Source organism: Electrona antarctica (genome assembly GCF_951216825.1).
Source record: "Electrona antarctica genome assembly, chromosome: 4".
Taxonomy (NCBI): Eukaryota; Metazoa; Chordata; class Actinopteri; order Myctophiformes; family Myctophidae; genus Electrona; species Electrona antarctica.
In genome coordinates this window covers 27360703-27377162 of record NC_136809.1, presented here as the reverse complement: position 1 = coordinate 27377162, position 16460 = coordinate 27360703, and the positions used below count along the sequence as shown (strand labels likewise).

At 43.1% G+C, this 16460-nt stretch overlaps 1 protein-coding gene across 9 annotated transcripts in view; it reads left to right on the top strand.

The window, feature by feature from the left end:
* lrba (LPS-responsive vesicle trafficking, beach and anchor containing) overlaps positions 1–16460 on the top strand; it is a 312184-nt gene that overhangs the window by 34621 nt on the left and 261103 nt on the right. For all 9 annotated transcript variants that reach the window (XM_079499894.1, XM_079499893.1, XM_079499897.1 and 6 more), the window contains exons 2-10: positions 1852–2083; positions 3593–3693; positions 5838–5933; positions 8336–8457; positions 9869–9995; positions 10859–10978; positions 12141–12287; positions 12862–13059; positions 15267–15400. In XM_079499894.1, the coding sequence (XP_079356020.1) occupies positions 1852–2083; positions 3593–3693; positions 5838–5933; positions 8336–8457; positions 9869–9995; positions 10859–10978; positions 12141–12287; positions 12862–13059; positions 15267–15400 (1277 nt within the window). The remainder of the gene's footprint in view (positions 1–1851; positions 2084–3592; positions 3694–5837; positions 5934–8335; positions 8458–9868; positions 9996–10858; positions 10979–12140; positions 12288–12861; positions 13060–15266; positions 15401–16460) is intronic.

The following is a 16460-nucleotide window of genomic DNA, read 5'->3' as shown; positions in this document are numbered from 1 at the left end:
CATTTCCTCTATGAATAGGTTTAGGAGATGGATTAGCTGCAATGCTAGGAGAAGTGACTTACCAGTAACAACACTAAAGGTCTAAAAGCCTCACTAGTATCTCTTGGAATCCGTGCTGGTCCTTTCACCCAACTGGAAATTAGGAAAAGGGTGGCATGCCACGGTTTCACCAAAATCATTAGGGGAAGATGATTATGAGATATACAGTATGTGTAAAAGATGGGTCAGTCATCATGAGTCATGGTCATTAGATTTATATTAGAAAACTGTTCAAGTGGAAGGTTTTGCCTAAAGGTGGCATTTAAGTGGTCATCAAAATTGTTGGTATAGTAGCGGCCATCCTCTGGGGAGCATGAAGCGAATTTCATGGCAATCCGCCCATTAGACGGAGACATTGTGTCGTATTGGAACTTAGGCCTAATTGTGGCACTAGATTATTGGCCACATCATGGTCCCCAAATTCAGTCGAGGTCATTGCCAACCCCTACTATTGACCTTGAGGAGGATGTGTACTGTGTAGTCAACCATATCTCCGATAAATGAATTTGCCAGCTTCTTGACGGTGACGAGTTTTACCGGAAGGGTTTTTCACAGGGAGATTAACACACTGTCCCTTCCAATTCTACTCACTGCTGCAGCTGTGCAGGCACTCAGAACCAACCTGTAAGAGTCACTACTGCAGTGACAGAGATCACCCTTCCCTGCTAGCTTTCCACCTGCAATCATGCCATTTGGCACTGTGGAAGAATCAAACCCCTTCTTCTCTCCACGGTCGTACTGTGGTACAAAGGTCCACAAAATGGACCAGATAATTATGTTGCTTGGGACCGAAGTAGTGAATGGATGGACCAACCAACCAACCAACCAACCGACTGACCACCGTAGCCATCCTTAGAGCCCTGCTGCTGAAAATGGCAATTCAATGTTAATGGGCCAAAATGCCCATTACACTGTAGGTAATTCTGTATGATCTTAAGAACTGAGACTGTTTTGAAGTCGTTTTACAAGCTAGAGAAAACATGACCATATTGTGACATGAGGTAACTGGCAACTGCTATATGATGTTTGGCTCATATTGTTGTGATATCACTTGTGAACAGTGAAGTCATATCTCCCAGCTCTAATGCCCTCTGCGGGGGTCATGTAAGGCTGTGTCAGCTGGCTCTCATAAGATTAAAACCACTGTCTGTCTGGATGCGTAGCTTTGTCTGTCTGACTGTGACAGTGTTGACAGTGTTCTTTGTCTACATTTTTTGCTATTATTTTCTTTGAGATTACGTAGGTGTAGACAGTGCATTATATAGCGCCTTTGGCGCATTAACACACTAGAGGAAACCATGCAAGGCACCAACCTGCCCATCAGGAGCCGTTAAGGGTTCAGTGTCTTGCTCAAGGACACCTCGACACTAACCCAGGGGGAGGCGGGGACAGGGAAGCTAGCTTGACAGAGAGAGAACACTTACATACAGTCAGACAGACAGACAGACAAATACACAATTAGACAGACATACGTACAGTACATATACTGTAGACAAATAGAAGATGGACAGATACACTAACACAGACAGATGGAGAGACTTAAGTAGACGAATGCACAAACACTGACAGTGAGGCTGTCCTATATAGAAATAGACAAATGCACAGAAATAGACATTTTTAGACAAACTGCGAGACCCCTGCTTCACCCCTTCACCGATGCTCTCACATTTGTTCAGGAAAACACTCAACAAACACACGCCTGCTTTCTCTGCACATTAGGGACGCACTTATTATCTGCCGATAATTGCTTACAATATTTCTTTTTTTTTTCTTTCTCTCCTCCTGCCCCCCCCCTCCCTCCTCCTCCTCCAGCTGGTGGGAGGTCAGTTTGACCTGGAGATGAACTTCATCATCCAGGAGGAGGAGAGCGTGGTGTGCATGGTAGAGCTACTGGAGAAGTGTGAGCCCACCTGCCAGGCGGAGGTGTGGAGCATCTTCACCGCCATCCTGAAGAAGAGCGTCCGCAACCTGCAGGCCTGCACACACGTGGGCCTCATCCAGCTGGTGCTACAGCGCATAGCCACCACCAACAGTATGATCGCAGGTGAGCTGGGCACTGGGCAGCTCCACTAGAACAGCAACAGTTAATCAAACTGATCAATTTAATTGATCAATCAATCATTTTATGAAACAATCGACCAATCCCTATTTTGGGCATATTATTATCGGCAGAAATTCTCAAAACAAATCTTAAAAGAATAGTGAAAACAGCTACATATCTACATATCTATATCTACAAACCCACACCGTGTCATACTGTGATGTGTTGGGAGCTTGTAGATCTGCTATTTTTGCTTGACACTGTTGTGTGATCAAGTGTAACATAGGCCTAAGTGGTTAATTGATTCATTATAAACATTTATATAAAAAAATGTGGGTTCTTGATTATTTGATTGGAAAAGTAATAGCAGAAACATTTTCTGCAGTGCATTAGCCACTACTAACACTATGATAGCAGGTAGTAGTTTATGGAGTTTGTTTTGTGTCCTCATTGCATAATTCATATGGTTTTATTGTTTGTTTCTGGAAGTCAGGATTCTAGTCAGCATGTAGACATCTGACCACAGATAACCGTGTCATGTGGATATCCTTTTGTCTAATGCCTGGAGCATTGAGTGCACATTCAAGATGGTTTTGCAGAAAGTAATAACTCACAGTACAGATGCAGGCTCACAATGAATAAAACATAGAGAGACAAGCAAGCCACAAAGGAAAGTGGAGGCATTGGACTCAAGCCACTTGTGTATAATCAAAATGTTCATTTGACCTCTCCTCCCCTCCCCACCTCATCTCAACTCTGTCTCAGTCTAATAAAACTAACACTTGAATCGCCCTCTCCTGTCGACTGCACCAACATTTCATGGCTCCAGTGTTCTTACCGCAGCTTGGGGTCAGTCAGGCTGAGATGTATTACAGTGTGAGTCACAGGGAAAAAAACAGCCGCCCTCCATGGACTATTCTCCCTCACTGGAGTCTCATTTGACACTGTCGGCCATCTACAAATTAGAGTGAATCTGAATTAATCCAGCAGTGTTCAGCTCAGTGAGCATTTCCCAGCCAGAATGGTAGCTGGTAAAAGTGGGCTGTTCAGTCAAGCTAGAATAATGCAGCCCAGGCAGCACGGACTGAGTGGTTGGAAATAATGTTTTAAGTCAATGTGCAGCACAGTACAATACAGAACCCATCAGCGTTAAAGCATCTACAAGCCATTACTGTAGCTACCCAGTACCCACAGTACTACTACTTCTAATAATTATAATGCCATTAATACGTATCTATATCACCTTTTTAAAACAGAGAAATGGGGACATTAACAAGACATACTGTAGGAACATGGAATCGTGACAATATTTTATATTTATATAGCAAATGTAAGGGGGATTCCCTGAGTATGATATACAGTACGGCTGGAAGGAGTGTGTCGGCTGTGCCGTATTAAGAAGCTCTGAGGGCGAGAGCTCAGCTCTCTCCCTCAGGGCGTCTTACTGGTACTTTTGTACTCATGTGTGCACTTGTATCTGTGTGTATTTGTGTGCGTGTGTGTCATTTCCAGACCTCCTGGTGGACATGTTGGGTGTGCTGGCGAGCTACAGCATTACTGTGAAGGAGCTGAAGCTGTTCTTCAGCAAACTGCAAGGAGAGAAAGGCCAGTGGGTGAGTCTGTTTATCTGGGAAGAGCATGAGGAATGTGCTCGCCACCACTTACAATCTTCACTCCCTGTTCTTCACCCTCAACCTTCAAATGACCTCGGCTCACTATAAATAAAACATGGAGAAACAATTCACATTCATTGAGCAATGCAAAGTGTTGAAAATTACATGAAATCATGTAATGTAAAAATGTTGTACATCATCGATGGTGAATCCAAGCTAATAGAAAAGTTGCAATGCAAAAGTTGAAGCCATCGTTCTCACGATAATAAATATATTTTAAAACAAATCTTGTTTAAAAATGATGTCACTGGTGGACGGGTGTCCGAACTGCCCAAAGCCCTCCTATGAGACACAGACTGAGTAGGAAAACATGGTGGTGTTTTATCATGAACATTAGTGAGGACCAATTATATGAAGAGATGTTGAGAAGTGGTCCTTTAACATACTAAAAGAAGACTCAAGAATCCAAAGTAACCTCACAGCACATTGCAGAACATACATATTCTGACTAAATACTCAAACAAAGGCCGACTTCACCCATGTTCAACCTATCTTCATATCATTGGTCCTCACTAATGCTCATTATAATATGGTACCATTTTTGTCTATTCACTCCATGTCTCAGAGGTGGCCTGTGGACTTGGATTGATGACAGTCAGTCATCAATCCAAGCTAATAGAAACTGCAGTCTTTCTATTCCTGAAAAGTTAGCGTGCTATAATGGAAGCCATTGTTCTCATGTGTTTAAAAAACAAAACAAAAACACAGCCTAACGATGATGTCACTGGTAGGCAGGTTTCTGAAGTGTCCACAGCCCTCCTATGAGACAGCCTTTTTTACCATTTTAACATGAACATTAGGACCAATTATTAGGACCAATGATATGAAGATACGTTGAACATGGGTGAAGTCGGCCTTTAACAGAAGTATTGCATACTGTCATCAGCACAACCTCATCTTAAGTGAATAGACAAAGACAATACACTACAGTACACTCAGGCACTCGGCCACATTTGAGGCAGGGGTTGATCAGGCAGGGTATCTGGAGTAGAAGAGATTTGAGTGCAAAGACAGATTAGTCACTAGCCTATGCTGCAGTTGAACCACTGGCACAGAAAGCGAGAAAGTGAGACAGGGAGAGACCATAGATCAATAGGCCTAATCAAGTTGTCAAGGAAATAGGCCAAACTGCTTTTGCACGTCTGCGTTTCAGAATCCCCCACCTCCCAGCTGACTACTACAGTACCACCTCTTCTCTGTGAATTAGTATCTCAGGAGAGAGAGAGAATGGAGGAGCACTTTCCCTCTTATGTCTCTTCCAAAGTGTACATTTGCTCGTGTCATTCTCTCCCCCGCCCCTCTCTCTCTCTAATATATATACAGTAGTATATACTGCACCTTTATATAATGTATATTATATGTATATAATCTAAAATCGTTGTATTGAAACATGACATTTCATTTCATTACAAAATTAGACCTACGTATGTGAATAAATAATGGGGATTTTTTTTGTGTGTGACTTACTTAGATGAAAGTTCTGTGTTACTTCAGTCGGTTGAGTGGAGTATTTTTGGAGATGCTTCAGTAGCGTCACTTAAAGTAGATGAGACTGATGTCTTAGGCTGTCTCTGGAATAAATCCCTCTGGAGGTTGACCTCTGATAAGAGGGAGGTAAATTTAGAACAATCAGTAAATATTTAATATTTACATATTTAATAGTGTGTGTGTGTGTGTGTGTGTGTGTCTGTGTGTCTGTGTGTCTGTCTGTCTGTCTGTCTGTACACACACATCATGCTGCATATTGTACTTGGGTTGCTGGTATATTTGTATACTTGCATGCATGTAATAAATATGTAACTGTGTGTAGAGATACACTATGTGTGCTTGCATGCATAGTGCATTCACGTTGACATGTGGGTGTATGTGGGGAACGTTGAAGTGAAAAGTGCCCAGGTCTCGTGACATTTGACCACAGTTTCAAATGAGAGTTTCTCCAGCCTTCCTTTCAGAGTCGAGGGCTGGCCATGCAAGACTAGTGTGTGTGACGTGTGGTGGCATACACATCAATACACCACACGCATTTCTGATTTCTAAACGTGTGTGTTTGTGTGTGTGTGTTTTTATGTGCACGCGCATCCCAGCCTCCTCATGCAGTGAAGCTGCTGTCTGTGCTGAAGAGCATGGCACACAGAAACGGGCCGGACGCCTTCTTCAGTTTCCCAGGGAAGAGTGCTGCTGTGAGTATAAAATGATGTTATCTATCACAGGGGTTCTCAACCCGTGGGTCGCGACCCCTCGAGGGGTCGCCAAATTATTTTAGGGGGTCCCCAAATTATTTTCAAAAAAAAAAAAAAAAAAACTTTTTTTTTAAAGTTTTTTTTTCACGATTTTTCAAAAATAGCAGACCTACAAGCTCATAGCGCGCCACTCGGTGGCGCGCTATGAGCTTGTAGATCTGCTATTTTTAAATAGCTAAATTATAACAATGCTTAAAACACCAAAAGGGGTTCCCGCCCAAAAGGGGGTCGGGAGGGGGCGGGGCGGGGGTCCCGAGACGTTGCCAAAGCATTTTCGGGGGTCCCCGGCCAAAAACGTTGAGAACCCCTGATCTATCACACACACACACGGCAACCATAAATCAACAGTATGGGTAAGCTTGATTGACCTATCCTGTAGCTTGATTTCCTGAGTTTTACAGGCAACTATTCTGTCTAGTGAAGCCATATTTTAAAGTAAATGAGGGTGCACAGTGCACTATGTTATACAACACACATGCACATATTCTTAGGCACTACTCCAAACTACCACTAACCCCAAAGATCACCTTCATTCTGTGAATAAAGACAGAACTCCACAGTTTGTAACTTAAGTTACTGTAATTGAAGGTTTACAGTGCCCTAATGGTATTTTACAGTAAAAGTTATAGTAAAAATAGCTTTACTTTAAGCTCATTTCACAATAAAATATTATTATTTAAGCAACGTTTCAGTCAAAAGACCTTCACATCTGGAGAGATGCCTGAAGAAGGTCACCCGTCTGAGACGATCACGTGTGCATAAGACCTACAATAAAAGTCTCACCAGGGGTGTCATAGTATGACATTTTATTTGTTTTATACAGTACTGTAGTGTACAGTACACTGTATTTGATATGATAATATGTTTACAATAAAAACGTATAAAATAAGTAATCAGACTACTATGAATAAATACATAAATATCGTATTCTTAATGTCACAAAACTTATTTAAGACAGTGGCTGTAGCTATAACAAGCTTAGCCATGACACTTCCCTAAGCTGCTGCCAAGTGGACTGTCTTATCTAGCCAGTCCATTCACTGACCCATGAGATTTTTCTATGAAAGAAGAATGCCTAAGTCCCCTGGGAATAATTTTTCGAAGGATCCACAGTCCTGAAATAGAATACAGCAGTCTCAATCTCTAAGTCTGTCTTTGTGCTATTGGTGGGATTTAAAACATGGAGCGCTTGACTTGTTAAGCTTGTATTAAGACGATGACGAGTGACATTTAACGAGGTAGGTAATTTGGCACCAATTTAGCAAAATCTTATTGCTGGAATGAAGAGAGAACGGCTTTTCTTTCTCCATTGCAGTCCTTTGCATATCACTGCTATGCATTTTGTGGATCATGCATACATTATCCGCAAATATGTGTACAAGTAAATTTACAAAACGTGTGTGAGAGAGAGTGAGGGAAAGAGAGCCTTCTTGCAGTTATTTGTATGTGCAATGCATGCACAAACAAATGGTGTGTGTGTGTGTGTGTGTGTGTGTGTGTGTGCAAGTTCTATTATTTATGTGTGCATTTGTACAGAAACTAGGAGTATGAAGCTCCTAGTTTCTGTGTATAACCCCTCATTGCCATGGCGATGGTGCTTTGATGGTGTGTAGGAGGCTGCCCTGCTGGCACGAGGTCTGACTTGGCTCATCTGAAGTGTGTGCGCGTGTCATTATGTTTGTGCATGCAGGTGCATGCACTCTACCTGTTTGTGAGTGTATCGGTTTTTTTTCTGTGTTTTTAACTGTTTTCATTTATTGTGTGTGTGTGTGTGGTTAGTAAGTACCATTGTAATGTTGGGAGAGAGCAGCACAAAAATACAATGCACACGCCTTCCTTGTCCTGAGAGCTGCCAGACTAATGAGGCAGGAAGGCCTGGGAGCATAAAAAAACACGCACGCACACGCACCCACACACAGCAAGAAAAACACAAATTTCAAGGGGTTTCATTTTGTTCCTCAAGTCAGCTTTTTGGAGTTACACTGTAATGTCTAAACAGGTGAACTCCATTTTTAAGAGTGTTGACCTACTATCCTACAGTGTTTCATTCAACTTGCAAATGCAGTCAAATCATCTAGAGAGACCTTGCTCACATACTGGGGAAATAGCTAACCATTTTCATGCCTGTTTTTCTCCGAACAATTTGTGAGCCCATTTTGATGGCCCGCTGCCCCGGCCTTTGAATAATACAACATTACTCAGTTCGAATACATCATAAAGTACACAGTAGGCTAAGAATCGCACATAACTATAGAAAAGTGTGCTTAGTGGAACACACCTTCACCAGGGCTGGACTATATGTATAAGTATAACCATCAGTATAACTGTCTGGTCCCCTATAGGCCATTGCTCTGCCTCCTATAGCCAAGTGGCCATACCAGAGCGGCTTTACCTTCCACACCTGGCTGCGAATGGACCCCATCAACAACATCAACGTTGACAGGGATAAACCTTACCTTTACTGGTAAGTCACAGTACCCCTGCATCTTGTTGATAAACCCACTTGTTTGTGGTATTTCTGGTAAACGTTACATAAATATTGCTGTGAACTATAATGTGTTCATGTACAGTATGTATATCCCAGTGTTCTTATGGAGCTGGAATAAGAACTAAATGTTCTCAATTTGACTAAAAATCAATACTTCCTGCCACTTGATTCATATTGTCTGCGTCTACACTGAAGCAGCTCTCCGACACCCAAACAGTGTAATATTAAATACTACAGAATGCTTTAATTCTGCAGTTTAGATATATTTCCAGTTAATTGTTGAGTCTTACTGTACTTGGACCTCATTTGAACCTTAGCCTTTTTTCAATTAGTATTTCTTTCCATGAATCCACTGTGGATCAAAAATACTGAAATGGCAAATTTTAGGCTTGACTTGAGGTACCGATGCATAACTTAAACTCCTATGTATGAATAAAACATGTAGAGGGAAGCTGCGTGAAAGCCAGCGGTATGCAACTGCATTAAAACAAGATTTCGACTTTCGAGACTGTGTGTGTAATTGTGCACACACTGTGCATGTACATGTGTGTCCCTCCATGCTACAGTCTCAAAGCTGAGAATTTCTTGCTCTCAAAAACAGCCACAAAAGATGAAGCAATGCAAAGCTGCAACTTCACAGATGATAAAATAGAAAAGATTACAAAGGCTGATATTGGCCACTTCTCTCTTTTTGCGACTCCATCCTCTCTCTCTCTCTCTCTCTCTCTCTCTCTCTCTCTCTCTCTCTCTCTCTCTCAGTGGTGGGTAAATCAAGGCCCTCCACTTGTCCTATTTTCAGATAATTAATTCCTGAAAAAAACAAACCAAATGCACTTCATGCAACAGGGAGATGTGTTTGGGGGCGTCTATAAAAATGATAACCAAGATGTACAGCCAGCCTCTGCTACTAGACAACATCTGTAATAAAACCTCCTCTTGCTCAGCCCTGGTGCCCTTTAAAAAAAAGGAGAGAAGGAGATTAGTCCCCTAAATCACATCTAGCTTTCTCACTGGGACACAGGACCAGGGAATTAGTGCTGAAGCAGAGAAATTGAGTTGTTTTTCTGCCTTATCTCCCTCTCAAACCTGTATTTAAATGTTTTGTGAAGTTTATTGGACCTCTACCCTGCCTTGTCCTTGAGTGTTGGGGAGTGCTTCAGTGAGCTGTCTGACTGCATACTGAGCTGGAAAGTAAAACATTTCTGTGGGGTAACAACATTGAAATCTGGTCACATTTGTTTGTGTGAACGTAATCATGTGTGCGTGCATTTGTGCTCTGACACTGTGTGTGTGTGTGTGTGTGTGTGTGTGTGTGTGCGTGTGCGTGTGCGTGTGTGCGTGTGCGCGTGCACGTTTTCTTTGTTCACGTTTTTCTCTTTCCTTTCAGCTTCCGTACGAGCAAAGGCCTGGGTTACTCTGCACACTTTGTGGGCGGCTGTTTAATTGTGACCTCAATAAAGTCTAAGGGGAAGGGATACCAGCACTGCGTGAAGTATGACTTCAAACCACAGAAGGTAGGAAGGAAGGAAGGAAGGAAGGATGAGTCCGAATAGACATAACCACAGGAACACAAATGCAGGATGCGTCGCTGTAAACATGGTAACAAATATCACACTGCATACTGGCTGGACGCACAGACACAGACACCGTGATGGATACAAAATTACAGTAAACAAAATTACAGTCAGAAAGATCCATTGCCTCCAGCCGATATGAAACTCCTGCTCCGGGGTCCTCTGTGTAGCAGGCCAACACCCTGCTTCATCCAACCTCACTGGAAACTCACAGAACCCCGCCTTTATGCTTAAATTGTGTTCAATTGTGTAACAGATTTAACCTATTTCAGCAGGGTAGCTGTAAAAACTAATAACCTATTTCACTGGCTGCTCCATCGGGTAGGAAGGCTAGAAGCGCATGTAGGTGGGATTGAAGCTTGAGGGGATCTTGGGGAGTCGGTCATGTCCTGCATTGGACCAAATCTAATTAAATACTCAGTGCTTTTATCCATGTCTTCTCGTGTGTGATACTAGTGATCCATTTCAGCAATAATACCAAGATGAGGTCTTGTTTGCTGTGATTACCAGTTACTGTTGTCGGAGCAAGTTTGAGAGATGAAATTGTTACAACCGAAGTAGCCATCATAATTGTGTTTTTTTTATAAATGATCAGCATTCACTTTACTGTAAAATCCTGTGTTAATTAACCATTTGTAACTCTGATTGTACAAATGTAATCAACCCGTGCAGGTCCATTTGGTTACATCTGTAGGCTCTGAGTTAAATTAACACAGAGGATTTTACTGTGTGGAATGGATGTTAAATCAGTCAGGAAATATGTTTGTTCTATTGATTCATTTGTCATCACCTTGTGATTCCAGTGGTACATGGTGACCATAGTTCACATCTACAATCGCTGGAAGAACAGCGAGATGAGTTGTTACGTCAACGGAGAGCTGGCTTCCATCGGCGAGATCACCTGGTTCGTCAACACAAGCGATGTGAGTGCCGACAACTCCCAACACAGAACGATGTCCAACGTTTTCTAAAGAGATCAAATCAGTATGGCCCTACTTGTTTACAGGCCCAGGCAGAGGACCCAGGGGATGGCCCCTGGTCCCTGCCTGGCTGTCAGTGTCTCTGCCTAGGGGCCTTCACACAGAGGTCCTTGCCCAGACAGGGGTGCTCACGACCAGGCAGGGGACCCAGGGGGAGGCCCCTGGTCCATGCCTGGCTCAGTGTCTCTGCCTGGGGGCCTTCACACGGAGGTCCTTGCCCAGACAGGGGCGCTCTCGACCAGACAGGGGACCCAGGGGGAAACTCCCAACACAGTACGATGTCCAACGTTTTCTAAAGAGATCAAACCAGTATGGCCCTAATTGTTTATATGCTCTAATACTGTGCTTTAATAAATCCCAGTGCAATTCTGTGACCTCCCACTGTCAAAGTACTGGAGGCGTGGGCTTTATATTCTACCGTTTCTCTGTGTTATATCAATTTCAGAAACAGAATACTATCAGTGCAGTTTGTGCTGAAAAAGTGAGGAGCTAATCACCTTGCACGCCCTCCTCTCTGAGCTACATCTAATCTTTTCCCATCTGACAGGGGGTTTCATGGGGTGAGACCACACACTGTGTGTGAATGTTGGCAAGGACAGCACAGGGAGGAAATGGCGCGCGCACGCACGCACGCACGCACGCTAGCAGACCCCTCTTTTTCTCACTCACACTTGGCCTGATGAACTCTGTCATATCTTCTGTATTGCTTTTTGGAGAAAAGTACAGACTCTTAGATCATCTTCTGAGGAGTGAATCTCTTCGCCGCACTGAAGTCTAATCCTCTTGTCTCTCCGTGCTGGAGAGATGATATTGGGTAGCTGATTAAGATTACAGCCCTGTGGCTGACCCTGAGGAGAGGCAGAGCAGACTGACACCATGAGAGTAGGTAGACATGAGAACAGGGACATATTTATTTATATATGTTTATTTTCTATTCACTTTCAATCCTCTTCTGTCATTTTCTCCCTTTCTTTCGTCTGACTCACTTTTTTTCACCTCCACCTCCCCTTCCTTCCTGCTGTTCCTCCCTTTCCCCCTCCTCGTTCCTTCCTTGACTTCTTTTTTTTGTCTCTTGTTTCCTATATTCCTCTCTCCCTCCATCCAGACTTTCGACAAGTGTTTCCTGGGTTCGTCGGAGACGGCCGATGCCAACCGTGTGTTCTGTGGTCAGATGGGGGCAGTCTACCTCTTTTCAGAAGCTCTCAGTGCTGCTCAGACCCTGGCCATATACCAGCTGGGTCCAGGGTACAAGGTGAGGGGAACCACCAAAACCCACACCATCTACCTCTCTCTAGTGATTATTGAATCCACTATCTGAGCTCCATTATCCAATGACACAAGCGGAATAAGTTAATATGGGCATTCTAAGACGAGAAGGCTCACACTGCATCATGGAAGGACATGGTTTGAATAGAGAGCCCAGCTGCCTGATGTAATGTGACCCTGAGTGGAGACTCAGTGTTTGGTTCAGCCCTGACGAGGCCTTTGTCCGTCATTCTTTCCCCAGGCTCTTTTCTGTGTGAGAACATCACTGTGTAGACCAGGGGCTCTCAAACTTTTCAGGCCCTCAAAAGAAAAACATATTAGCCCGACAAGCAATATTGTGAAAATAACTAATCAACGCCTCAAAATTTCTGCCTCTAATATTTGAAAATTGGTCAATGTTTGACCGTTTTGTATAGAATAGTTTTAGTTTAGCTTTAGTTAGCTGGGGACCCCCCAAAATCATTTTGTGACCCCCACGCCCTGGGGGGCAACCACTAGACTGGTTGCAAATAGCTAATTCTGTCTGTCTGTGTCTGTCTGTCTGTCTGTCTGTCTGTCAGGGTACGTTCAAGTACAAGGTGGAGAGTGACCTGTTGTTTGCGGAGCACCATAAGACGCTGCTCTACGACGGCAAGCTGTCCTCCAGCATCGCCTTCACATACAACCCCCGCGCCACCGACGCCCAGCTTTGCCTTGAGTCCTCCCCCAAGGACAACGCCTCCATCTTCGTCCACTCCCCCCACGCCCTCATGCTGCAGGTTGGCACTGCCCCCCCCCCCCCCCCCCCCCCCATCCATGAGTGTAGCTGCGCTGTACATTACTAAGTGTTAAAATGAACTCTGAGACAGTAGTAAAGAGATGTAACTAAATGGTTACATTTGCACACTCTCAGAGTTACATTTGTATGGTCTCGACTCTCGAGTTACAAATGGATAAATTAAGAAAACTAGAAAAAGTGCCCCTCGGGGCACAGGTCTCCACCAGGCCAGGCGCTATAATAGGCTAATATGAAAAGGCTGCCATTTGTTCTTACACCATTGATGGCAATTGGATGATTTGAGGCATTTTGTTCCAAAAATGTGTTTTGCAAAAATCTACCTGTTGGTGGCGCTATAACATGCCAATGTGAAAAGGGTGGTATATATTCCTCAGCCTAGTAGGAAAGTCTGTGAAAGATTTCACTTAAATTGCATGCTGCATTCATGATTTGAGGCTTTTTGTTTCAAAAGGGCCAATCCTGCAAACTTTGAAAGCCAATGTTAGCCAATTAGGATGGAATATGAAATATCGGACAGATCCATCTTAAACACATGACTATAGAGATAGTGTGTAACGATTTGTGGGATTTTTGGACAGAATCTGGAGGAGTAATATCAAAACATGTGTCTTTCAAAAGTCAGCCTCCTGGTGGCGCAATATAATATATTGCATGCCAGACCCATCATTTTGTTTAATGTTTTGCTTGTTTTCCACATATATTAACCTGGAGAGCTTTGTTGTGACTACACTTTTGCTCAGAATAAGGCCATACACAGGGCCATACACAGACCATTCAGAGTTTGTTGTCTGACCACAATGGTCAGCCATGTAGAATTGCAGAAGGTGACCAGTGACTTGAGGCCAGCGGTCTTCTGCTGTCTTAACAGCAGCTGCCGCTAAAATCGTGGTTCCCAGCTCTTTCCTCCATCCTCCTTCCAATTTTGTTTTCCAGATGTTCCCATCTCTCTCTCTTTTCCAACCCTCAAGAATAATGAATGTCCCCCAAAGGGCTTCTTCTCCTTTTAACAGCCTCATTATGGCAGCGGTGTAAATGAGCTAAGCGAGGCAGACGACTGCACCTGTTAACAGCTGCTCTGGAACACCACCACCTTATTGCTCAAATAATTGAATTAGTCTTTAGATGGAAATGTCTCTGTTTTAGTATGGGGGCTAGAGTTATGCACTGCAAGTGTATTTTGATTTTTTTTCTGTGACAAAGTGGTGAAATTTGTTGATTTACATGGAGTCATACAGATGTTATCATTTTCTTTTCACAAGTTCAAGTCTTTGTTGTGGCAGGCGCGATATCTGTTTTTCATGCACATAAACTTATGAAATACACATTTTACATGGAAAAATGCAGGGAAAAAACAAATAGAGGAGAGTATCTGTTGAGAAATCTCAGTTTGACTTGTTACAAATCTCAGTTTTACAATGTTTACAATCGGATAATTTTTGGAACTTTTGCAATGAGTGGGCAGTCTGGGCACTCATTCCAAGCATCTGAAATTGACCTTAGACGGCAATAGTTTCCAGTTATGCAGTTATGTGTTTTGATTAGTTTAATGTCAAAGAGATGTAGTGTTTTATGGAATGCTTTATTGGTTATCTCAAACTCTCCCTGGCTGAGTCCTCCTAACTCAATCTCCCTGTCATAACTTAATTGCCAAGGTGCTTCTGGGAGAAAGTAATGGATGATTAAATGCACATTTAGAGGTAATTTATCCAGACGCACGCATGCACACACGGATGTATACAATACTATACATGCAGATGCAGGGAAAGAGGGAGACAGGACAATAGAGCAGAGAGGTGACACGGTGTAACATCCTCAGTGTTATAACTCCAAAGACCATTAAGATGGTTAAATTAACACTGAGGATTTTACTGTGCAGAGAGAGTGAGAGAAAGGGAGAAACTAGAATGATGTGTGAGGTAGAGAGCTGACATTTTATTCAATTACAATTTTTTCTCTCCTCTCAAGCACTAACTGAATTCTCTCTCACAAGCTCTTATCTCAGTAGCAGAGAATCCATCAATGCCCTTGCGTTGGAGGCTGCTTCTGTTGCACACACACACACACACACACACACACACACACACACACACACACACACACACACACACACACACACACACTGTGCACATTAAAAATGATTGTGTCTTTTCCTTATGCATGTTGAAATGTGTGTGTGTGTCTATGCAGGATGTGAAGGCGGTAGTAACACATTCAGTGCAGAGTGGGATCCATTCAATCGGAGGTGTGCAGGTTCTCTTCCCCCTGTTTGCACAGCTGGATTATTGCCAGCCCTCCAGCCATGAGCTGGACACCTCTGTCTGGTAGGACGCACGCACACACACACGCACACATTTTGGTTTGTAAAGCTAACTCTTCTGGAGGGACTGTTTTCAGCTCGAGTTTTCAAAACAATCCAGGCTTTAAATGCTTTAGACAGTGTTATAGCAGTGGTGGTACATATATCTAAATCTTTCCATTCAGAATAAGAATTCAAGTGTCTTTGAGATGGACATGTGTCTCAGAGTCACGGTGGCCCTTTGGACCACCTCAAGGCAAAACACTATGGGCACTAGTTGAGCAGCAGCAGGTGCCACTATTGAATGCATATAGGGGAAACTTTGCTATAATGCAACACCAAATGCTATGAAAAATAACAGCGCAGAGACGTGTCTTGAATGACCTACTGTTGTGTATCTCGAGCACTGCAAGTTGATTTCCATGCTGTGCTGACATGAATGGCTTTCTGGGGAAAACAAAAAACATACCATAAGTCAATGAGTTAACCAATCCACTGTCTGAGCTCCATAGACACCATATGCGTTGGAGAATGGTGGGCACTAATGGCAAGTATCGTGAGTCGTAAATGGAAGAGCTACTGTAAATATGCCAGACCACCTTCAAGTATTATGTAGCCTTAAATTAATCCTGATTAGTGTCAAGTTAGAAGGGTTATATATCAGTTGGACGATTGGTTGAAACGGAGGCATCCACTATTAATCTTACTCAATACTTTTGTAATTTATTAGAATCACATTACTTTTAACTGCAACAGAGTTGTCAGCTGTCAGCCGCACACAAGGCTGTTGTAGAATAAGATGGACTGCTCTGAACATCTGTATCTCTGTATTGCTCCATGTGCCAGTACTAGCATTCACCAACCCACCAGACTTCCTTGTGTGGACATTTGCTGTACATGATGTGCCTTTGCAGCACAGTGTTGACTCTGGATCATCACTCGGTCACGTGGCACATCCGACTCATCTGACCTGAGTGACGACGTTAACGAATTATGAAAACCAAAGATTTTGTTGTAATCCACAAAACGCCAAACCCTAAAAGATAAACAGAATGTCACCTAAAAATGTCGTTTAGCTCCATATG